The following is a 25,704-nucleotide window of genomic DNA, read 5'->3' as shown; positions in this document are numbered from 1 at the left end:
GAATACTGTGAACCAATTCTGGGCATCGCAGTTGAAGGGAGATGTTGACAAGTTGGAAAGCGTCCAGAAGAGGGCGACTAAAATGATTAAGGGTCTGGAGAACAAGCCCTATGAGGAGCGGCTTAAAGAGCTGGGCATGTTTAGCCTGCAGAAGAGAAGGCTTAGAGGAGACATCTTAGCCATGTACAAATACGTGAGGGGAAGTCATAGGGAGGAGGGAGCAAGCTTGTTTTCTGCTGCCCTGCAGACTAGCACGTGGAACAATGGCTTCAAACTACAGGAAAGGAGATTCAACCTGAACATTAGGAAGAACTTCCTCACTGTGAGAGCTATTCGGCAGTGGAACTCTCTCCCCCTGACTGTGGTGGAGGCTCCTTCTTTGGAGGCTTTTAAGCAGAGGCTGGATGGCCATCTGTCGGGGGTGCTTTGAATGAGATTTTCCTGCTTCTTGCAGGGGGTTGGAATGGATGGCCCATGAGGTCTCTTCCAACTCTATGATTCTATGATTCTGTAATAGTGTGAATTTCTCACTATATGTCCAATACAAACAACATGTAACACAAGCTAGAAAGCAGTACATATGAACCAAATCCTCAGGATATATAATGATCCCATGATTATAAAATTATCTGACAGGTTCAGCTTAGATCTACGCAATCCATACACTTCCCCCCATACATATAAAGGGGATAATTATATCCAGACACTGAAGAGTAATTCACACAAGCAAGTTCTCACCAAACACTGCAAATAAAGATTGAGCTTTGAGGATGATAACAAAAATGGAAGAATGATACGCAGAGAACTTCTGAGCACCTTCTAGCACTTTAAGCATTATAACGCTACCTATAGTAAACAGAATTTATCTCTATGGGTGCATATACACTGTAGAATGAATGCACTTTTGATGCCATGGATGAATGTTATTGAGTCATGGGAGCTCTAGTTTTCCAGATCTTTAGCCTTCCCTGCCAAAGAGTTCTAGTAATAATAATAATAAAAAAACTTTATTTATACCCCGCCACCATCTCCCCAACGGGGACTCGGGGCGGCTTACATGGGGCCATGCCCAAGACAGTACAATATAACAAAATATAAAAACAACATATCAAAATACAATTAAACAATACAAGAATAACAATGCACAGTACAGAACAAAATCAAAGCAAAAGCAATATAACATAACAAGGGCGGGCCGCATGGACACAAAGTTAAAACTCGGGGTAAGAAGAGATAAGAATAAAACCATGGGGAACAGGGACATGAGATAGTGAAACAGTCTAGAGGATAGATGTTGGGGGGAGTAACAAAGGAGGTATATAACAGTTACTCTTCGAAAGCACACCGGAAGAGCCATGTTTTTAAATCTTTCCTAAAGGCTAAAAGAGTGGGGGCTTGCCTGATCTCAATGGGCAGTGAGTTCCATAAACGGGGGGCCACAGCAGAAAAGGCCCTCTCCCTTGTTCCCACAAGGCGGGCCTGAGACAAAGGCAGTGGCGACAGGAGGGCCTCCCCTGATGATCGAAGGGCTCGGGCAGGTTTATGGTAGGAGATACGGTCACGAAGGTAGGTGGGTCCCAAACCGTTTAGGGCTTTATAAATGATGGTCTGCACCTTGAATTGGGACCGGAAAATGAACGGCAGCCAGTGGAGCTCCTTAAACAGGGGAGTAGATCTCTCCCTGTAACTCGCTCCCGTTATTAATCTGGCAGCCGAGCGTTGGACCAATTGTAATTTCCGGGCCGTCTTCAAGGGAAGTCCCACGTAGAGCGCATTACAGTAGTCCAGTCTAGAGGTAACTAAGGCGTGCACCACCGTGGTCAAGTCAGACTTCACGAGGTATGGTCGCAGTTGGCGCACAAGTTTGAGTTGTGCGAAAGCCCTCCCAGCCACCGCCGACACCTGAGCCTCAAGCGTCAACGCTGAATCCAGGAGGACCCCCAAACTGCGGACCTGTGATTTCAGGGGGAGTGCAACCCCGTCCAGCACATGTTGCCACCCAATACCCCGATCCGACGAGCGACTGACCAGGAGGGCCTCTGTCTTGTCAGGATTGATCCTCAGCTTGTTCCTCCTCATCCAGTCCGCTACAGCGGCCAAGCACTGGTTCAGCACCCGAGGGGCTTCCTTGGAGTCAGATGGAAACGAGTAGTGGATCTGTGTGTCATCTGCGTAGAGATGGCAACACCCTCCAAAACTCCGGATGACCTCTCCCAGCGGTTTCATGTAGATGTTGAAAAGCATGGGGGATAAAATAGACCCTTGCGGGACCCCACAGGTCAAAGGCCAGGGGTCCGAGCAGGTGTCCCCCAGCTTCACCATCTGGGAACGGCCCTCCAGGAAGGATCGGAGCCACTGCAGAACAGTGCCACCAAGCCCCATCCCAGAGAGCCGTCCCAGAAGGATACCATGGTCGATGGTATCGAAAGCCGCTGAGATGTCCAAGAGAACCAGCAGGGTCACACTCCCCCTGTCCAGTTCCCTGCAGAGGTCATCCACCAAGGCGACCAAAGCCGTCTCGGTACTGTGCCCAGGCCTGAAGCCAGACTGCGAGCGGTCCAGAAAATCAGTGTCATCGAGGAACTCCTGGAGCTGCGTGGCGACCACCCGCTCCAGAACCTTGCCCAAAAATGGGAGGTTGGAAATTGGTCTGTAGTTGTTACATACAGATGGGTCTAACGAGGACTTTTTTAGTAGCGGTTTTACTACCGCCTGCTTAAAGCAGGATGGAACTGACCCCTGGCCCAAGGAGGCATTTATTATAGCCACAAACCAATCCAACAACCCCTCTTTGGCCAGCTTGACCAGCCAAGAGGGACAAGGATCCAGAGCGCAAGTGGTCGCCCTCACAGACCCAAGAATCCCCCCCACGTCATCAGGAAGAACAAGCCGGAAAGAATCCCACAAAATCGGACAGACAGGTACCTCGGTTACCTCCGCTGGAACTACAATTGAACTGGAGTCCAACTCACGGCGTATCTGAGCAACTTTGCCTGCAAAATGGTGCGCGAAATCGCTGCACCTGGCTGCCAAGTCATCGGGGAGCCCCTGGGCCTCAGGAGAAAAATAAGACATCCCCTGAAAATAAGACCTAGCACATCTTTGGGAGCAAAAATTAATATAAGACACTGTCTTATTTTCAGGGAAACACGGTATGTAAGAATACAGTTTATTTTATTTTTTTAAAAAACAATCAGCAATGTTTGAATGCGATTTTTCTGCTTCTTGGCAGGGGGCTGGACTAGATAGCCCACAAGGTCTCTTCCAACCCTATGATTCTATTATTCAATGTTTATACCTACTTCTTCTAGGCTGAAAAGGACTCCACCAATGGGGGCACCAAAGGCCACTGATACTCCAGCTGCTGAAGCAGCTGATAATACCTGTAAAAAAACATAGTTTAAAGGCTTTTAAATTTTTTAAATTAGAACAGCTCATTGATAGGACGCACTGATAAACACTGGCATACATGGATATCACAGCAGCAAGACTCAATAATCAGCAAAATGTAACCTTTATAGTTGTGATGACTCATGGGCCTTGTAGTCCTGTTCCTAGTACTATTGTGGCAGACAAAGAGGAAAACATGGGGTTTTCGCCGGTTCAGCAAGAGCCGGAGTCTCTTCACCTGCAGGATGTTGATGTTTGCCCTCAAGAATTCAGCCAAACAGGCCTTGGGCAGAACTCCCCACCGTTTCCCAGAAAAGAATCTTATTCCAGAGAAAGGGGAGCCAGAAAGGCCCAACGGAGGAGTTTACGCTTAGCTGCCAAACACCAAGCTGATTAGGCTTGCTTCCCTTGGGAAATTCTAAGGAGTCACACATCTGGACAGAGTTGGGTTTCGCTTCTCGTTCTCTAGGGAAAGAGTTCTGTTGGCGGGAAAACGAGACCCAATATAGGTGTTTGGCGCGAGGGTTTCTTTGCGGAGTCAATTGATCAGCTTGAGGAGAGAGATCGTGTGTGGACTTCGTAATCCCAGTTCCTTGCTTCCCGGATCAAGCTTCAAGCCTTGCCCTGTCTCACGGTTTTACCACGGACTCTGTTCATGCTTCATGTTCGTCTTGCCTCCAGTCACGGATCTAGTCAAGAATCAAGTTTATTTCCAGCCTTGTTGTCAAGCTTCATTGGACTCTAAGACTCTGTTATTTCCCCACACTATTGCTTGGCAAAGTGTGTGTTTCGGTCAAGTGGATTAAAACTTTGAACTCTAATATCTTATATTGGACAATACATTTCTGGACTATATTTGACCTCAACTGAAAGGTCTGCTTCTGAACTATATTCTTCACTTGTTTTTATTGTTTTTATATATTTCTTTAATAAAGATATTAGATAGAGACTGGCCTCTTTGTAAGGTTATTGGTGCTCTGCAGCCAGGGTCCTGACAATAGTCAAAAGTTTCAACTACCAAGATCAAAGAGGTGTAAACAAAGTCTTAAATATGCTACAGCTTGCAAGAAAGTGGAGAGATAGCAACCTCGCAGGGCTCTTTTTGAAGCTCCTACTTTCCAAATAAAATCCCCTATATTGCCCTTTTTCTGGAAAAACAAAATTGTGAATGAATGCTCTTGGATGCTTCTAACTCAGTTGGAGTGGTCCTCTACACTGTTTCTCATAAACACACCATCGAAAAGAAAGTTTAGACATTTAGAGATTATATTGTTCTGTATTATTATTCCACAGTAATTATCACACATATTTATAATCTTACATTATCTGTTTAGAACTGGATTATATGAGGCCCTTTCTACACAGCTGTTTAAAATCCACACTGAACTGGATGATATGTCAGTGTGGACTCAAGATAATCCAGTTCTAAGCAGATACTGTGGATTATCTTCCTTGGCATTCTGGGTAATATAGCTGTGTGGAAGGGCCTTGAGTCTACACTGCCATATAATGCAGTTCAAATCAGATATTCTGTATTTGATAGGCAGTGTGGATCAGGCCTAAGTGCCTGTCCACTGGGCGCCATCTTGGGTGAGGAAGTTGCAGGTGTTTACGGACAACACCAGCTCTTCGGCTTAGAAATGGAGATAAGCACCAACCCCTAGAGTCAGACACGACTGGACTTAATGTCAGGCGAAAACCTTTACCCTTTATCTTAACTACCCACCAATTCCTCAATACTTTATTTCCCATACCACGCGTGGCCGGGCACAGCTAGTATACTATATATAGTAGAGTCTCACTTATCCAAGCTTCGCTTATCCAAGCTTCTGGATTATCCAACGCATTTTTGTAGTCAATGTTTTCAATATATAGTGATATTTTGGTGCTAAATTCATAAATACAGTAATTACAACATAACATTACTGCGTATTGAACTACCTTTTCTGTCAAATTTGTTGTATAACATGATGTTTTAGTGCTTAATTTGTAAAATCATAACCTAATTTGATGTTTAATAGGCTTTTCCTTAATCCCTCCGTATTATCCAAGATATTCGCTTATCCAAGCTTCTGCCGGTCTGTTTAGCTTGGACAAGTGAGACTCTACTGTATATGTAAAAGCACAGAACAATTCTAGATAACTTCTTCATCTATGTCAAAACAGGCACATATAACATTTCTTTCTTTCTTGATCCTTTGGCTTACTGTCTTGTTCTATTAAGAAAACATGAATTATTCCTTTAAATCCTTCAAAAAGTGTATCTTCATTGCATTAATACAAACTTGTTTCCGTTCTCATATAAATGATTGGAAATGCAAATCATTTATAATTTTAAGAAGTACCTACCTCCCTTTTCTTGGCTTCATTTGTACTATACTTTGGAAAGAGGTAGGAGAAGATATTTCCACAGCAACAGGCAACGTGTACGAGAGGGCCTTCTTTTCCTAAACTTAACCCTGAGGCTACAGCCAAGACTAAAGTGACTGTTTTTATCAACAAGGTCCACTTCCCCAGGTATCCTCTAATAATGAAGCCACTCAATATAGTTTTAATCTAGAACAGAAAAGAAATACATATATATTTAAAACCATGCAGATGTTTCATGGAAATTCTGAAGAATTTTTTTGCCAAAGGCTTTCATGGCCAGGATCACAGGGTTGTTGTGTGTTTTCCAGGCTGTATTGGCCATGTTCCAAAAGTATTCTCTCTTGACGTTTCGCCCACATCTATGGCAGGCTTTCCAATATACCTCACAACCTCTGAGGATGCCTGCCATAGATGTGGGCAAAACGTCAGAAGAGAATACTTCTGGAATATGGCCATACAGCCGGAAAACACACAACAACCCTCTGAAGAAATGTCTCAAAAATATCTCAGAATTTACATTATACATTACACAATACAAAGAAAACACACTGGTAAATTCTCAGTTGTAGTTGTTAAAAGATTATTTAGTATTGCAGTCTGTGGAGTAATACAATGACAATTATTTAGAATGGTAATAATCACTACCCGTTCTAAATTGATACTGATTGGTATTATTTTTTAATGCCACACACCAATCCAAGCAGCCAGTATCTTATCTAATTCAATATGACTGAATGTTTAAGCTAAGGCCGTGGAGTGTACTCAAGGAGTTATTTAGTCCCATGTCTATCTCAATTCCTAGATTATAGTCCCTCTGGGCTTTCCGGCTATTTCAGATATGCTTTGATGACAAGCTTCTTAATCAGGAATAGTTTTGTTGTTTTGTATGAACTGTACCTACTATATTCTCTTAAATAAATCTAAGCAGTGACATAGAAAAACTGTACTTTACTTCAATACATTTTTATGTATTCTACAGTTTACAAAGTGAAGACATATAATAATGCAAACCTTACCTCTGGAATCCCAGAGCCACAGGCATAAGGAGCAAACACTTTAACAAGAGATACTGCTAGGAAAGCAAAACTCAAAGCCCAAAATATATATATTATGTAGTTCATTATGTAGGAACCTGGTCCCTAGAAAAACAAAACAGAGCAGAGCTGAAAATTAGATTAAAATATCACATGTAAAGACTGCAGTTCTGTAGCTCAGAGCACCATGGTGGGTTGGAGCCATGCCATTTCCTATCATACTGAATTATTTCTGAAATCTCCCTGTTCTATACTTTGTGATGAGCAGACAGCATTTCTGCAGCCAGATGTGGAATGATTATTGTAGCACTGAGAACTCCAGGAGACCAAAGTGGATCTCAGCACAGATGTCATCATTTCACATCTGGCAACAGGGACATAGCAGAGGCTTCTGTGAATCTACTCTTTCTTTATGACGCATGAATGGCAGCAAAGGAAGGCTACTCAGGACTACTCAGGAAGACAAGGAAAGGGGTGCTGTGAAAGGAGAAAGGGAATTTCAATCTCTGCAGCATCCAAAAAGGGCATGTAAGGTAAAATTATACACGTGTATGTCCCCAATAAGAAATGAGCCAATGAGGTCTCTAAAATTATCATTACAAATAGAGTAGAACGTCCATTGGTTCTATAACTACTGTTCTTGTTTGTTTGTTTTTAAATTGTTTAGGGAATTTTTGACATCACTTGCAGTTAAAGGTTCTGGATCAGCACTCCAGTCCAAGAATACAAATATCATCTCTCTACGTATACACCTGAAAATAGTACTCAGCATCAGAAAGGTAACAAAAGCAATGAACTGCAGAAATGACAGAACAAAGATCCTACACGGCCTCATTTTACTGTAAGGGCAGATTGAATGAAGCTGTAGACCAGGATTCTTCAACCTGCAAAATCTTAGCCAGCTTGTTCAATGGTCAGGAATTTAGTGAGCTGAAGTCCAAAACACCTGGAGGGCCACAGGTTGAAAAGGGTCACTTTACTAAAGTCAAAGTAGGACTACTGAGCATTACTTTATAAACTGTTAAGTAGAATCTAATAAGCTATGAATAATCTCCCTTTTGAATAAGAGAGGATTTTTTTTTTCGGTCTAAAGTCCACATACATTTCTACATAACTCTGAGAGATTCCATGCCAAAGGATGGAACCAAAGCAATCTTCTGTCTGCCATTCCCACCATGTTCTCATTTCAGCTACTACCCCTTTACATGCCACAGATGAGGCCAGGAGCAATCAAGCAGTCCAGAAAAACATCATTCACTTCCTGCATCATATAATCATTGTGGGGGGAAAGGAAAGATGAAAATATTTGGCGAAGAATGGCACAGACTGTTGGGACAAAGACTAGGCTGCATTGTTCCAATTTCATAAGATTTGGTCAGTGGAAATTTGATTTCAATCTAAGAGCTTTACTTACCTCTGCCTGACCAATTATCAGTTCTGCCCATGTTTTCCATTGTGGACATTTATCTCGCTCCTCAAATGTTCCTTCATTTGATGCCCAGCAACACTGCTCATGGTTGAACCATAGGGCACTGAGACAAATACCTTCTTTTAAATCTGTCATCCAGTCTGCAGCAATGTCTATCAAGCCAGCCAATGCACCTGTTGTATAAACAGAGAAGGTTCAGCACACTCAGAGACCATAAATAGGCAAAAATTGCCATCAATATATATAGAAAACAATAAATATATAAAATATTTAAAACATAGGACTGATAGAATTCCTTCTGTTCAAAATCACTGAAAACGCTGTTGTCAAGACGCAAAGATTGTGGCTTCAATAATGGTTGTCATATGATTAAAGAAAGCAGCCAGCTAAAGAATTACATGGTGAATGATGGCCTGTACCACACACTTAATGTTGCTTTCTGTTATTAAACAAAATAATAATAACATTCCTAATTGCAAAACACCAGGGAAAATCAAGGAAAGAAACTGACTGGAAACAATTAGAGAGATACCTAACGGAGGAAAAACTGGGAAAATAAAATGGAAAAAAGGAGAATAATAAGGGGGGGGAAGGCTCCAGAATACACCCATACATCAACAAGAAAACAGAAGGAAGATGCAGAAAACACTGCTGAAGAAATGAATGAGGACAAAATAAGAAGAGGAATTAGAACTCGAGACATTACCCCCCCCTCCCGGAAGAGAAGTGGAAGTCCAATACTGTATATTCTTTTTAATCCCTAACCCCCCCTCCCCCTCTACTCCTCATCCCCCCACCTCTCCCTTCACCCCCTAGCCCCCCTTCCCTTTTCATACCCCTTCTACACCTGCCCCTTTTCTCAATACCCCAAACTTCCTTCACTACCCCTTACCCAACTCTGGCTTTCTTTGTTTTTATATATTTGTAATAAAGAATTTTCAATAAAATAATAATAATAATAGGATCCTAAATACCCTGATTCTGTTACAGACATTACGCATGTATTCCCTATATGTTCAGAAATTGCATATGCAAATGGCTGCTTTTTGAATGGATATCAGGGCTGAATCACAGCACACATAGGTTAGAGTGGTGTTATTCAAAGTGGAAGTCTCTGGCAAGTTCCAAGGAAAGAAAGAAACAATCGTATTCAAATGTCACATATTAATAAGTGTTCCTGGCACAATAAAAAAATTGCTGGTCCCTCACCTCAAATAGCCTGAGAAGAACTTCCTTAAAGCACAGTATATGTAAGTCAAAACAGGACTGGAAGCAGAGAAAACCATGTGAAAGAACATATCTGAGAATTCTGAGATCAGGGTTGTTGTATGTCTTTCGGGCTGTGTGGCCATGTTCCAGAAGCATTCTCTCCTGACGTTTCGCCCACATCTATGGCAGGCATCCTCAGAGGTTGTGAGGTATGCCTGCCATAGATGTGGGCGAAACGTCAGGAGAGAATGCTTCTGGAACATGGCCACACAGCCCGAAAGACATACAACAACCCTGTGATTCTGGCCATGAAAGCCTTCGACAACACAAATTCTGAGATCGTCTGTTTCTGCCTCCTCACCAAGCCACACCCAAATTACAACTATTGAAAAATCATTGTGCAAAGCTATGCTAAATAAGGACCCAACTTAAAGAGTTGTGGTGTCTCCTAAACATGTCACTATTGTTGTCAGAGTTGGCAGAAGTAACTACCTGCTTAGAGCTCAGGTATACGTAGTCATACCCAGTGCAGTGAACAAGTCACTCAAGATGCATGTATGTGTAGTTCTGAATTTTGACCAAAGAAGTACGTTCTATTTATCAAGAGAGATGAGATAAAGCCAACGCAACTACACAAACCTCTCTCTCCCTCTGGCATGAGTTTTTAATCCCTGGATTTTTAAAAATACATTTTATTTTGTAGTTGGGGTACACCTTTTGATTGAAACTAAACAACAATGCAAATGTATATGAATAAATAATATATGTGTTAAAATAAGGTAAAAGTAAAGGTTTTCCTCTGACATTGTCTAGTCTTGTCCGACTCTAAGGGTTGGTGCTCATCTCCATTTCTAAGCCGAAGAACCGGTGTTGGCCGTAGATACCAACAAGGTAATGGCTGGCCTGACTGCATGGAGTGCCATTACCTTCCCACCAGAGGGTACCTATTGATCTACTCACATTTGCATGTTTTTGAGCTGCTAGGTTGGCAGAAACTGGGGCCAACAGCGGAAGCCCACCCCGCTCCTCAGATTCGAACCGCCGACCTTTTGGTCAGCAAGTTCAGCAGCTCAGCGGTCTAACCTACTTCACCACGGGAGGGCTCCATGTGTTAAAATACATGGGCTGAAATCCAACTGGTAGTCTGTACTAGACGAGGTCAATCAAATAAATGGGATTTATATAAGTATTGCTAAAATATTCAATGGAAAAACGCTAACTGGATTTAGAGGCTCAACATTATTCCTCTTTCCAGATATGCAGACATCCATATACATACACCTAGGTTTGGTTCCAAACTTTTCCTTACATAATTTAAAGAACTTTCATTTACTCATGGCCACTGTGCATATGTATTTCCACTTCATGTTAATCTTCTTCCATTTGCTCTGGCTCTCTATGAAGTATCACATGCTATCACAGATGGTCCCCAGCTCTCAGGAAAGCATAAGACGCTGCAGGAAAAGGATGGGGCAGAAAATGTCACGACTCAGGCTACAGAGCACCAATAACCATACGCAGAGGCCAAATTCTATCTAATATCTTTATTAAGGAAATATATAAAGTTAATAAAAGCGAATGTAAAAGTTAGTCCAGAAGCAGACCTTTCAGGAAAGGCCAAAATTAGTCCAAAGAAACAATGTCCAATATGAAATATTAAGGTCCAAAGTTGTAATCCAATAACCGAAACACTCACTTTGCCAGGCAAAGTGAGGGGAGATGACAAGGTCCTTTAGTCCATGAACTTGAGCAAGGCTAGGAAATAACTTGATACTTGAAACAAGGCTTGAATCGTGGAACAAGGTAACGAGGAACAAGAACAAGGTCCGTGGAATAACTTGGTAAAATCCGTGAAACAAGGCAAGGTTTAGTCCTGGGAAACAAGGCAAGGTCCGTAGGTAAACAAAGGCTGGGAAACAGGAGCGAAGGCTGGAAACAAGGACAAGGCTTGAGCAGGAACGAGGCTTGAAGCGGAGCGCGCTGTTCAGACACAACTCGCTCCGGAGGCTGACGAATTGACTCCGCAAAGTTACTCCGCGGGTAAAACACCTATATAGAGTCTAACTTTCCCGCCGAGAGCAGTTCTCTGGGAACCAGAAACGAAAGCTAATCTCTGAGACCAGATGTTTGACTCCTTAAAGATTCTTATGGAAAGCAGGCTTAATTGGCTAAATTCTTAGCAATTATTCTAGCACTCCTGCGGGAGGCCGCTTCCAAACCTCTCTGTTGTTTACAAAATTCATGGCGAGAAAACACAGGAGATATAGCCTCAGTGTTTGTTTGACATACTTCTGGAACATAACCCTCTTGCAGGTGCAAGGTTCCCAGATCTGGCTGGGAAGAATCTGTCTGGGGAGAATCCAGTTCTGACTGGGAAGGTAAAAAACCCAAGTTTTCTTCTTCATCAGGCATCACAATGTCATGAGCAGGACTACAAGGCCCATAGGTCATCACACTATCCCCCTCCTCAAGCCCCCTCCCAAACTGGGACTCTCTCCCCGAGGCGCGAGGTCGTGGCTTGGCGGGATAGGTCTGATGAAAGCGACGGGTTAGATCAGGAGCATGGACTGTGGAGGCGTCTTCCCAAGAGCGTTCCTCAGGGCCAAAACCCACCCAGTCAATGAGATATTGCAGGCGGCGGCGGTGAAAGCGAGAATCCAAAATGTCCTGAACCTCGAACTCGTCCTCCCCATCCACCAAAATAGGGACGGGGGCCGGCCGGTCTACATCTGGCCGCACACCATCCGCCGGAAGGAGCAGGGAGCGGTGAAACACTGGGTGAATGCGCATTGAACGCGGAAGTTGGAGTTTGAAAGTCACGGGGTTTAATTGCGCCACCACTGGATAGGGGCCAATGAAACGGGCATCTAACTTCCGGCAAGGGCGATGGGAGGGCAAAAAGCGAGTGGACAGAAAAACCCGATCTCCTACCTTGATTTCGGGGCCCGGCTGGCGATGTTTGTCCGCGTGACGTTTATAGTCCTCCTTGGCTTGTTCCAGTTGCTGGAGCAAAAGTTGTTGCACCGCTGTGAGTTCCTGCAGCCAATCTTCTGCTGCGGGAACTTCTGAAGTTTCAATGACAGGGGGAAAGAAACGTGGATGGAAGCCGTAGTTTGCAAAGAACGGCGTTTCTTTTGTAGAAGCCTGGACTCCATTGTTGTAGGCAAACTCCGACAGTGGTAACAGAGAAGCCCAATTGTCCTGTTGGTAGTTTACATAACAGCGAAGGTACTGTTCCAAAGTGGCATTGGTGCGCTCCGTTTGCCCATCCGTTTGGGGATGATGAGCTGAAGATAAACGAGAGTCTATGCCCAATAGTTTTTGTAGTGCCTTCCAGAAACGAGAGGTGAATTGGGATCCACGGTCTGTGACCAAACTCTTGGGCAATCCATGTAGTCTGAAAACATGTTGGAGGAATAAATCTGCAGTCTCTTGGGCCGTGGGAAGGCCTTCACAGGGAATGAAATGGGCTAACTTGGTGAAAAGGTCCACCACCACTAGGATCGTGGTGAATCCACAGGAAGGTGGTAAGTCAGTGATAAAATCCGCAGAAATTATTTCCCATGGGCGAGATGGGGTAGGAAGGGGGTGTAGAAGCCCTGAGGGCTTCTCCCTTCTTATCTTGGAGCGCTGGCATACTGGGCAGGTGTTGACATATTTTTCCACATCTTTGCGGATCTTGGGCCACCAGAAATCTCTTAGGATCAAATGCATGGTTTTAAATAGTCCGAAATGCCCTGCTGGTTTGCAGTCATGACACAGACGAAGTGCTTTTTCCCTGCCCGGTCCGGGTGGGATATAAACATGATTTCTATAGCAAAGCAGTCCATCTTTAAGCGAAAAGGGAAAATGCAGACCTTGACGAAGTTGGTCCTGTGCCCAGGCATCTGCTTGCTGACTAGCCCTGATTTCTTGAGCACAGATGGGTCCTGGAGTAGAGGAAGTTGAATCAATGGGAGTGGATTTGGTGTTCCCCACTGTGAGCGTGGCAAAGTTCTCGGGTTGTAGTAGTTGGGATTCAAAGGTCTCCTTGCGTCCTGCAGCGTATTCCGGTTTACGTGACAGGGCGTCTGCTTGCTTGGTTTGGGCTGGTGTCACATAATGAATCTGGAAGTTGAAACGTTCAAAGAATAAAGCCCAACGTTGCTGCCTCTGATTTAGCTTGCGGGCAGTTCTTAGATGTTCTAGATTCCGATGATCAGTGTGGACTTCAATGGGAAATTTGGCCCCTTCTAGCCAATGTCTCCAAGTTTCAAAAGCTGCCTTTATGGCTAATAGTTCTTTTTCCCAAATGGTATAGTTCCTCTCTGGTACGGTTAGTTGACGAGAATAATAGGCACAAGGACGAAGGTGATCTTCCACCGGTTGTAGGAGCACAGCCCCAATTGCCACATCAGAGGCGTCCGCTTGCACCACAAAAAGGGTTTCAGGATCTGGATGCTGAAGGATTGGCTGGGATGTGAATAATTTCTTTAGCTGCTGGAACCCTTTCTCTGCTTGATCAGTCCAGCGGAAGGGCTGTTTCCCACGGATACAGCTGGTGATTGGGTCAGACCAGCGGGCAAAATCTGGAATGAACTTGCGGTAATAGTTCGCGAACCCCAAGAATCGCTGCACCTCTTTCTTGTTGGTTGGCGCCCGCCATTCCAATACTGCTGAAACTTTTGCCGGGTCCATGGAGAGCCCTAGAGGCGAGATGCGGTAGCCCAGGAAATCTACCTCTTGTAGATCAAAAGCGCATTTTTCCAGCTTGGCATAAAGTCCATGATCCCGCAATCGTTGTAACACCATTTTAACGTGGTTCTCATGTTCTGATTGTGATCTAGAAAACACCAAAAAATCGTCCAGGTAGATGATCAAGAACCGATCTAGATAGTCCTGAAAAATGTCATTGACAAAATGCTGGAACGTTGCGGGAGCTCCGCATAAACCATAATTCATAACTCGGGACTCGAATAATCCGAATTTGGTCTGGAAGGCGGTCTTCCACTCGTCCCCTTCTCTGATGCGAACTAGATTATAAGCCCCCCGTAGGTCCAGCTTGGTGTAGACCTTGGCTCCTCGAAGTCGGTCTAGTAGATCCGAGATTAAGGGCAGGGGATAGCTGTTCCGCTTAGTGATATTGTTCAATGCTCTGTAGTCCACCACCAAGCGTAATTCCCCTGACTTCTTCTTCACAAACATCACTGGGGAGGCGGCTGGGGATTGAGAGGGTCTGATGAATCCCTTGCGAAGGTTTGTCTCTATGAATTCCCTGAGAGCTTCTTGCTCTGGTTCAGTCAGGGAGTAGAGATGCCCTCGCGGGATCGGGGCCCCCTCCACCAAGTCAATGGCACAGTCATAAGGTCTATGTGGGGGTAATTTTTCGGCTTCCTTTTCATTGAATACATCCCAATACTCGGAGTACTTCTTTGGCAAGGTGATAATGGGCTCGGTGTCTGTGGCATGGCAGACCTTGGCTACGAGGCAATGGTTTTGGCAGTACTTTGAAGCAAACTGCAGTTCTCTGTTGGACCAGGAGATGCTTGGGTCGTGAAGTGTCAGCCATGGAATCCCCAAAATCACAGGGAAATGGGGAACCTCAGTAACAAAGAAGGAAATCTCTTCCATATGTTCCCTTATCCACATCCTGGTGGGTTCCGACCACTGGCTTACGGGGCCCGTCTTGAGAGGGCGACCATCGATGGCTTGCACCACACGGGCATTCTTGAAGTCATGATATTGTAATCCCAGAGAGTCGGCATACTCTCTATCAATGAAATTGTTGGTAGCTCCTGAGTCTATCATGGCGTGGATCATGACGGGTCCCTTTTTTGCTGACCATAAGGTGACCACTAGAAGGAACAGGACCCCGGTTGGCGGCTCTTGAATGGGTTTCTTGACCGGGTTGGCGAGCCTCTCTACGCCCGGTCGTTGGCTTCCCCCGCCGGCTGTGTGCCAGCCGCCTCTGACGCCTTCGTCTCCGTGGAGGACGCCGCCGCAAGACGGGCGGCGGGCTTCCCTTTGGCTGGGCACTCTCTGGCGAAGTGGCCCCCATTTCCGCAATACCAACAGAGATTTAGGCGTTGGCGGCGGGCCTTCTCGGTGGCATCTAATCTGGGACGCACATTGCCCAACTGCATCGGCACCTCCTCGCTCCCTCTGGGGTATGGGGATGGTGGTGGGGGTCTCCACACTGGGCGCGGCTGAACGCTGGCGGGAGCGGGGGGTTTTGCCCCAGCTCTACCGCTCTGGCCTCGTACCCACTGTTTCCTGTTGGCAATCATGACTTCAGCCCGTAAACATTGATCGATGAGTGCTTCAAGCGTTTGGGGAGGATCCACCTTGGAGATTTCCTCCAGCATTTCAATGTTGAGACCCTCCCGAAATTGTCCTCTGAGGGCAACATCGTTCCAGCCGGTGTTGTGGGCCAGCACTCAGAACTCGGCTATGTACTGAGACATGGGTCTGTCTCCTTGGAAGAGGCGGCGGAGTTTGTGACCGGCTGCCTCCAAATTGTCCTCGATTCCCCAAGTCTCCTTAAGGTGGTCCAAGAAGCGTTGCGCTGATCTTAGGTGTGGAGAGGCTTGGTCGAACAGTGCCGTCGCCCAGTTGGCCGCTGGCCCGTCTAGGAGACTGTAAACCCACGCCACCTTGATGTCTTCTTGGGGAAACTCGGCAGCACGGGCCTCTAGATAAGCTTGGCATTGGCGACGGAAAACATGAACCTTAGAAGCTTCTCCAGTAAACTTGGTTGGCAACGCCATGGCCGGAAGACGGATTCCGCGTTCCTTCAAACCCTTTATTTCCCCATCCTGTGCATTGAGCTTATCACGGATTCGGTCCACCTCATCCTTGTCGATGGTGTAGGTAAGCGGTTGCCCACCCGGCACGGTTCCGGTAGACATTCTGGCCTTGGTTAATTGGTGCTTATGGGTGGCGGAGTCAAACTGTCACGACCCAGGCTACAGAGCACCAATAACCATACGCAGAGGCCAAATTCTATCTAATATCTTTATTAAGGAAATATATAAAGTTAATAAAAGCGAATGTAAAAGTTAGTCCAGAAGCAGACCTTTCAGGAAAGGCCAAAATTAGTCCAAAGAAACAATGTCCAATATGAAATATTAAGGTCCAAAGTTGTAATCCAATAACCGAAACACTCACTTTGCCAGGCAAAGTGAGGGGAGATGACAAGGTCCTTTAGTCCATGAACTTGAGCAAGGCTAGGAAATAACTTGATACTTGAAACAAGGCTTGAATCGTGGAACAAGGTAACGAGGAACAAGAACAAGGTCCGTGGAATAACTTGGTAAAATCCGTGAAACAAGGCAAGGTTTAGTCCTGGGAAACAAGGCAAGGTCCGTAGGTAAACAAAGGCTGGGAAACAGGAGCGAAGGCTGGAAACAAGGACAAGGCTTGAGCAGGAACGAGGCTTGAAGCGGAGCGCGCTGTTCAGACACAACTCGCTCCGGAGGCTGACGAATTGACTCCGCAAAGTTACTCCGCGGGTAAAACACCTATATAGAGTCTAACTTTCCCGCCGAGAGCAGTTCTCTGGGAACCAGAAACGAAAGCTAATCTCTGAGACCAGATGTTTGACTCCTTAAAGATTCTCATGGAAAGCAGGCTTAATTGGCTAAATTCTTAGCAATTATTCTAGCACTCCTGCGGGAGGCCGCTTCCAAACCTCTCTGTTGTTTACAAAATTCATGGCGAGAAAACACAGGAGATATAGCCTCAGTGTTTGTTTGACATACTTCTGGAACATAACCCTCTTGCAGGTGCAAGGTTCCCAGATCTGGCTGGGAAGAATCTGTCTGGGGAGAATCCAGTTCTGACTGGGAAGGTAAAAAACCCAAGTTTTCTTCTTCATCAGGCATCACAATGTCATGAGCAGGACTACAAGGCCCATAGGTCATCACAGAAAAAGTCCCAGGGTGCAGCCATCTTTAGATCTAAGCTGTAGTTATCACTGTTATAATCCTGTGACTTCACTTTAGAGAGGAACTGGGACCATGTGTATTGGGGGTATGAGCTGTTTCAGGCATCTGAGTTCTGGCATCACAAAAGCTAATGATTAAACTCAATGCAATCAAAAAAGGAAGAACTCTTAGGATAGTAGGGATTCCAAGACAGTCTTTTCAAGGCTTAGCAGTTGCTCAGGTACTGGACATTAATCACATTTCTTTTTCTTGAATTAGGGGTAAAGTCATGTTTTAAAACATCAAGGCCACTAAAACACTGGAAAACACTCAATGGAATGTAAAACAAAACAAAACAAAAACCCTGCCTGTCTGTTTTGAAACAGTATCATATTACCCCTCCTCTCTTTCTGGGAGACATTAAAATTCCAACAAAAAGGGTTTTGTGGGGATTGGAGCTGTTGCATCCAAACCAGATTATGTCCTATGATGATTTATCAAACAATACATGTGGCATTCCTTATTTGATGTTTCGGCTTCTTAAAAAATGTTATGATCACACTGACCTGTTTTGCTTCAAGAACTAACATTATATCCTTTACTGGATGGAACTGAATATTTTACTTGGCCAGAAAACAAAAGAAGACTAGAAAACAATGAAAACCTTTCATGTCCAGGAATTCTCTACAATATGTTTAAACTCAGGAAATTCATGAAAACTTTGCTTAAAGAAACAAAAAGAGCCCTGTACTCTGGAGAAAACTGCTCATCCAGACAAAAATGTGAAATCAGTGGAACCATGTAAGTATTTGGATTCACAGAGGGCCACTGTGAGGTCTTCATGTGAACAGTTGATTGAATCGTCTAAAAAATGAAATAAAGTGAAAAAGCACCCAGAATGATCAATACCCCACTGTCTCATACCCACATAGTGCAGATAAAATTATTTTATTTTCAGTTTTATAAGGTTTCAAAAATTATAATGACTTCTCCAAACTGTTCCTACCTGATGCTAATCCAGTTAGTGTTACAACCAGCCATCCTGACCATGCATCATACAAACTCTTTGTCATCTCCCATGCTGATTCCTTCTTTTTGCTGTTGATCTAAGGAAACAAAATATTTAATGGATTAATACATTATATGAAAAAGTATATCTTATCCTGCTGAGCTATGGATCCAAAGGTACAGAAAGGATGTCCCTGGAACTTTCACTTTTTTACTAAAAGCTTCAATCAGTTCAAGTTATTTATGTGGAAAGCTGTCAGATATCAAAAGAGTCAAGCCCTTTTACTACTGCTGGACTCTGCTTAGCCTCTTAGTCGACCAATTCTCCACAAAAAAGATTACAGCATTTCAGTCCTTTTCCCCACTCCCTCCTACTTGCACTAAGAAAAATGCACAAATGGACATGTGGCAAATTGTTATAGATTCCTAAAATGTTCGTTAACCACAAGCAACCTGAGCTCCAGTTTGCAAAATTATTGTATTTGTTTAAAAACTATGTTAAATGAAAAATAGTTTTTTCACCCAAGAATGAACCATATACTGTATATACTTGAGTATAAGACGACCCGAATATAAGCTGAGACACCTAATTTTACCGCAAAAACTGGGAAAACTTATTGACTTGAGTATAAGACGAGGGTGGGAAATGCAGCAGCTATGGGTCAAATTCAAAAATAAAAATAGATATTAATAAAATTGAATTATTTGAGGCATCAGTCTTACTTATCCAAGCTAAACCACGGTTGAAGGGAGATGTTGACAAGCTGGAAAGCGTCCAGAGGAGGGCGACTAAAATGATTAAGGGTCTGGAGAACAAGCCCTATGAGGAGCGGCTTAAAGAGCTTGGCATGTTTAGCCTGCAGAAGAGAAGGCTGAGAGGAGACATGATAGCCATGGACAAATACGTGAAGGGAAGTCATAGGGAGGAGGGAGCAAGCTTGTTTTCTGCTGCCCTGCAGACTAGGACACGGAACAATGACTTCAAACTACAGGAAAGGAGATTCCACCTGAACATCAGGAAGAACTTCCTCACTGTGAGGGCTGTTCGACAGTGGAACTCTCTCCGCCGGGCTGTGGTGGAGGCTCCTTCCTTGGAGGCTTTTAAGCAGAGGCTGGATGGCCATCTGTCGGGGGTGCTTTGAATGCAATTTCCTGCTTCTTGGCAGGGGGTTGGACTGGATGGCCCATGAGGTCTCTTCCAACTCTACTATTCTATGATTCTATGATTCTATGAAACGGGCTGTCAGAACCTTGGATAAGCGAAATAAATAAATAATATCTTGGATAATGAGGGATAAAGGAAAAGCCTATTAAACATCAAATTAGGTTATGATTTTACAAATTAAGCACCAAAACATCATGTTATACAACAAATTTGACAGAAAAAGTAGTTCAATACGCAGTAATGTTATGTTGTAATTACTGTATTTACGAATTTAGCACCAAAATATCATGATATATTGAAAACATTGACTACATAAATGCCTTGGATAATCTAGAACCTTGGATAAGTGAGACTCTACTGTATTTATATAAAACTGTAATTTAAGATAATAAGACTTTAATAAGATAAGACTGTCCAACTCTGAATACCTATATACTTAAGTATAAGCTGACCTGAATAAAATCTGGCCAGGACCCTCACTCGAGTATAAGATGAGGGGAGCTTTTTCAGCCCTGAAAAACTAGGCTTATACTCGAGTATATAGAATCATAGAATAGTAGAGTTGGAAGAGACCTCATGGGCCATCCAGTCCAACCCCCTGCCAAGAAGCAGGAAATCGCATTCAAAGCACCCCCGACAGATGGCCATCCAGCCTCTGTTTAAAAGCCTCCAAAGAAGGAGCCTCCACCACAGTCTGGGGGAGAGAGTTCCACTGCCGAACAGCCCTCACAGTGAGGAAGTTCTTCCTGATGTTCAGGTGGAATCTCCTTTCCTGTAGTTTGAAGCCATTGTTCCGTGTCCTAGTCTGCAGGGAAGCAGAAAATAAGCTTGCTCCCTCCTCCCTATGACTTCCCTTCACGTATTTGTACATGGCTATCATGTCTCCTCTCAGCCTTCTCTTCTACAGGCTAAACATACAGTAAATGTTTGTTGCCACTGTTGTTCAACGTTCATGAGGCAACAACAATGTAACATTTTAACAAGGCACCAACCTTTCTTGCCTTTGAATAATTATCTTCTAATGATATAAAATGATACATAGAGGTATAAAGAAAAGTAGTATCTTAAAGTAGTTTTAAGTACCCTTCTGTGTCTCTCTCTGTCTTTGCATTTCTCTCGCACCCAGTCAATGGTATGGAAGTCATCATAGGTTCCAACCCCAGGAATGGGCTCATCCAAAAGGTCCAGCAAATGTGTTGTACTATTAATACTTCCACCATTTGTCATTGTATAATGAGTTCCAGCTATGGGAAGAAAATGAAAAATGATTAATCTCTATAACACAAATTTTTGTTTATATTAAAGGTAACCATAAATCAAACAAAAGCAGATCTGTTAACAAATGGGGCTCTTTGTAGTTTCTCATTCACAAGATTATTATATAGCATGAAGGCTGACTTGATGGCAAATAACAATAAAGTATTATGTTCCATATAGGAAGTGATACTGTACACTGCTCATCAGATTGTCTATCAGAAAAAATGGAAGTTATATATACAAATAATGGTATTTTAACAACAGAAAATCTTCTATTAAGGGAAAAACTGATTTGCTCACATTTCTCATATTAATACCTTTCTTCCCTATCATTAATGGGTTAGGCCATATTCATACATCACAATAAGATTCTCTGGAACTCTGGCTTATTGTTGTTGTTTAATGTGACCACTCAGCTATTTTTAAAAGGTTACAAATACTCGATAAACTAGAGTGATGGCATCTACACTCTGCTGCAATCCATATCCAAAGCAGCTTTTTCTGACTTCTGTGATGTTGATCAAAGTACAATGTGCCTCTCACTATAAAGCAGGTTAACAGGCAACTATCTTTTTTTTTTAAAGGTTTATACACCAGTTGTCAATTGTCATTACATCTAATCCAGGAAAACAACTAATCTGCAAAAACTGTTACCACAATCTCAAAGAGGGGTGAACATTTCAAAAAGACACTTAAAATAAAGAAGAGTAATATATGCACAGCCTTCACGAAACAATATCCATGTGGCCTTCAAAAAACTGGATTGCAAGGCCTCAACCAATCAAAGTTGAGATCTGTAGTCCAACAAAATCTGGAAGCCCATAAGTTTCCTATCCCTATTGTATAAGCAGAGCTGTCATCATTTTGACTGTGCATTTGAATTGCTCATAACTACACATCACAATCTTTGAAATGTTGTTCTGAGCAAGCTGCATATTCCCAGGTTAAGAGTCTTCTCTACTGTAATATGTATATACGAAAATATCACTGCTGGGTTGATGCACAAATCCTAATTGCTGATTATCAGCCAGTTGAGATTACTAAAAGCCCCAACATTCTGAAACTGCAAAGGGTGAAAATCCTGTTGTGTCCTCAAGCAATTTTAGACTTTTTGCAACCCTAAATTGAACCCATTGCAGAGTTTTCTTATCAAGCATTATCTAGAGCTGCATTTCTCAACCTGGTCAAGACTCCTGGGGGGGGGATAGTGAGGGGGTGTCAGAGGGGTCACCAAAGACCACCAAAAACACATATTTTTATTGGTCTCAGGAATCCCTTTGGCAGAGAAGGCTGAATATCTCTTCACCTGCCCTTCACTTCATTTTTGGAAACAGATGGTGAATTCTCCCACCAAAAGCCCAATCAGCCCAATTCTATTGTTGGTGGGGTTCAAGGGGCTCTTTGATTGTAGGTGAACTATAAATCCTAGCAACTACAACTCCCAAATGTCAAGGTTTATTTTCCCCAAATTCCACCATTGTTCACATTTGGGCATATTGAATATTTGTGCCAAGCTTGGTCCAGATCCATCATTGTTTGAGTCCACAGTGCTCTCTGGATGTAGGTGAACTACAACTCCAAAACTCAAGCTCAATGCCTACCAAACCCTTCCTGTATTTTCTGTTGGTCATGAGAATTCTGTGTGCCAAGTTTGGTTCATTTCCATCATGGGTGGAGTTCAGAATGCTCTTTGACTGTAGGTTAACTACAACTCCCAAATGACAAAATCAACTCCCTCCAACTCCACCAGTATTCAAATGTGGACGTATTGGGTATTTGTGCCAGATTTGGTCCAGTGAATGAAAATCCATCCTGCATATCAGATATTTGCATTATGATTCATAACAGTAGCAAAATTACAGTTATGAAAAAACAACAAAATTAAATTTTATGGTTGGGAGGTCACCACAACATAAGGAACTGCATTAAGGGGTCGTGGAAGTTGCCCTAGCCTTCAAGTGAAGAATGTGACTTGCCCAAAGTTACCCAGGGGTTTTTTTCACGGTTGAGGAAGGATTCCAATCTAGTCTCTACAGTCATAGTTCAACACTCAAACTACTACACCACAATGGTTCTCAATTAAATAATCCATGCAGCAGCATGAGACTGCATTCAAAACAACCTAGTCTTTTCCTTCCTTCCACTCTTCACTTGAATTTCATCAATTTGGGACACACTGCATGTACATTTTCAACAAACTTCCTACTGTTTTTGTTTTTTTGTTTTTACGTGTCAGGGGCAACCTGAGTTGCTTCTGGTGTGAGAGAAATGGCCGTCTGCAAGAACGTTGCCCAGGGGACGCCCAGATGTTTACCATCCTTTGTTGAGAGGCTTCTCTCATGTCCCCTCATGGAGCTGGAGCTGATAGAGGGAGCTCACCCGCGCTCTCCCCGGGTGGGATTTGAACCTGGCAGCCTTCAGGTCAGCAACCCAACCTTCAAGTTACAAGGCTTTACCCTTCTATGCCACCGGGGGCTCCCACCATGTGGGGAGTTTTGCGAAGTGTCAATCTGAAAAAAAATATTGCCCAAGTTTTCAACCACTTTACACAAACAATATTATTGTGTGGTTAAACTAGCATCAACCACACCCCTTCAATTATGTGAGATCACAAGCATACAGCTTTTATTATTTATCATTTGAATGTTTGCCGACATTTGTTGTAAACTACCCTGAGTCCCCTTGGGAAGATAGGGCGGGATATAAATAAAGTTTTATTATTGTATTATTTACAGAAGCAAAACAAAGCAAACACACCAGAAAAACTGAAATAGAGTATCTCTTTTCACATTTTAGTATTTCTGTTTGAATGTACTTGTATATGGCAATTTAAACAAAGAAAAATCTTTTCTACCATTTAAAAATATTCCCCTAAGCAGATTCTTTTCCCCTACAACCTTGATTTGACAATTGACTGGTAGAATTTTCTGAAGGTGTCCTTGGGTCATGGCTACTCTATGAAAGTAGGTCACACATTAGCTAACATTAGCTAACAGGTTTCAAATAACACATTTCAAAACGGAACGTCAACACCTTCAGAATGACAGCTGCTCATGGTTGAATAATTGGTTTATAGTAATGCTTTCAAATATAGCAAGTTAAAACCTGCAGTTTTTAATTCTTGAGTCACATAGCTCTGGATTCATTCTCTTTTTCTCCCTGCAACCTACAATTCTACTACATTGCTTTTACAGAAGGGGAAAACCTTTTGGCAAATACAGTACTTATATTTTACTAAAAAAAAAAAAGTCATTAAGATAGGCAATAAACAATGCCCAGGAATTTAATCTCTCTTTCATATGGAGATATCTACAATTGCCAAGTACTAACCCCAACTTTATATAAAAAAAATTAAAAGACAGAGCATTTTCCCAGTGTAAGATGTTTCATCAATGGAGATTAATACAGTAGCATGTCCTTCCAGAGTCTTGGCTTTCCTTTTAGAGCAGTTGTGGGCAGGTTAGCCATCTCAGGTGATGGACTAAAGCATTCCTCAACAATGCTTTGGACTTACTGGCTGTTAGGAACTGTGGAAGTTGAAGTTCAAAAAACCTGGAAGGCCAAAGTTTGGCCATGCCTGGCCTAGAAATAGTGATTTCTCACTTTTGTGGGGATTCTATGCCCCTAAGCCCTAGGAGTGTGATTCTGAGACCAAAAGACCCATTTTGTCAGTAGCAGCTGTATTCAATTGTCATGATAAACTATGGTTAGTTGCAATGTCAATAATCATACATCAGCATTCGGCAATGTTCTTCTCTAATATAACTTAGGAGAAGGAAAGATATCATAGTTTGCTTTCTAATTAACCACAGCTTCCCTTTTTATGATTTATTTGAAACAACCCAATTGCAAACAATGGTTCATGTCCACTAAAAATTTCTATACACATTATTAAATAAAATACAGAAAATCTGCAAAGATACTAAAGAACCAAAGAGGAAGAAGACAATCATGCATGCGTAAGTAATTCTCATATCCAACTTGAAAGAAAAAACAGCTCGAGAACTTGCTTCAGTAAAAGGTTTACCAAAATTTAAGTCCAAAACATTCAATATAATATTGGCAGAACATGGCCTGTGACATAGATTCAAGAACTTTATAGAAAGCAAGGGCTATCTGATCTTTGAAGGGACATGGGAGAACACTTTCATGCTTCATTTGGAACATAAAATACAACTAGCCTTTTAAACTTAAGATAATCTTTAATGGTACAGTAGTTCTATCTAATATATCAAAAGTAAACTTCCCAGGATCAAAACTGATGAAATGAGCTCTGACCAATAAAATTATCTCAGAATAAAACAGTTTGAACACTTTGTAAACACTACAAGGATTTCTTTCTTTCTTTTCTTCTTTCCTTCCTTCCTTTCTTAACATAAGGGAGAAAAACATGACACTGGAGTTTTGTATTGTAAACCCAGCTACTAAGTGTACAGTAGATATGGAGATTAGTACTCATTAATACCCAATATCCACAGCTAAATCAAGTAACATGCAAGGGCTTGCCAGAGACAGAGCACAAATCCAAGTCTTTGTTTAATGTATTAGCAAAGGACAGAACTACAATCTAGTGCAGAGTGATAAAACTACATGAAGCAGGAAGCATAACATTTAAAGGACACAGGTAAATAAGCATGTGTGAACATATGTGCATGGAAGCAATCTATAAAGGTAAAGGTTTTCCCATGACATTAAGTCTAGTTGTGCCCGACTCTGGGAGTTGGCACTCATCCCCATTTCTTAGCCAAAGAGCCGGGGTTGTCTGTAGATACCTCCAAGCTCATGTGGCTGACATGACTGCATGGAGCGCTGTTAACTTCCTGCCAGAGTGGTACCTATTGATCTAATCACATTTGTATGTTTTCAAACAGCTAGGTTGGCAGAAGCTGGGGCTAACAGCGGGAGCTCACCCTGCTCCCTGGATTTGAACCGTCGACC

At 43.0% G+C, this 25,704-nt stretch overlaps 1 protein-coding gene across 4 annotated transcripts in view; it reads right to left on the bottom strand.

Moving 5' to 3' along the window:
* The window catches only part of clcn3 (chloride voltage-gated channel 3), a 76,552-nt gene that overhangs the window by 15,518 nt on the left and 35,330 nt on the right, over window positions 1-25,704 (bottom strand). For all 4 annotated transcript variants that reach the window (XM_003223709.4, XM_008115216.3, XM_008115215.3 and 1 more), the window contains 6 exons: window positions 20,593-20,753; window positions 18,343-18,442; window positions 8,209-8,396; window positions 6,777-6,899; window positions 5,740-5,946; window positions 3,303-3,383 (listed from right to left, as the gene is read on the bottom strand). In XM_003223709.4, coding sequence (XP_003223757.1) covers window positions 3,303-3,383; window positions 5,740-5,946; window positions 6,777-6,899; window positions 8,209-8,396; window positions 18,343-18,442; window positions 20,593-20,753 — 860 coding nt within the window. The remainder of the gene's footprint in view (window positions 1-3,302; window positions 3,384-5,739; window positions 5,947-6,776; window positions 6,900-8,208; window positions 8,397-18,342; window positions 18,443-20,592; window positions 20,754-25,704) is intronic.

Source organism: Anolis carolinensis, chromosome 5 (genome assembly GCF_035594765.1).
Source record: "Anolis carolinensis isolate JA03-04 chromosome 5, rAnoCar3.1.pri, whole genome shotgun sequence".
Classification (NCBI taxonomy): domain Eukaryota; kingdom Metazoa; phylum Chordata; class Lepidosauria; order Squamata; family Dactyloidae; genus Anolis; species Anolis carolinensis.
This window is presented reverse-complemented; position numbering and strand designations above follow the sequence as displayed.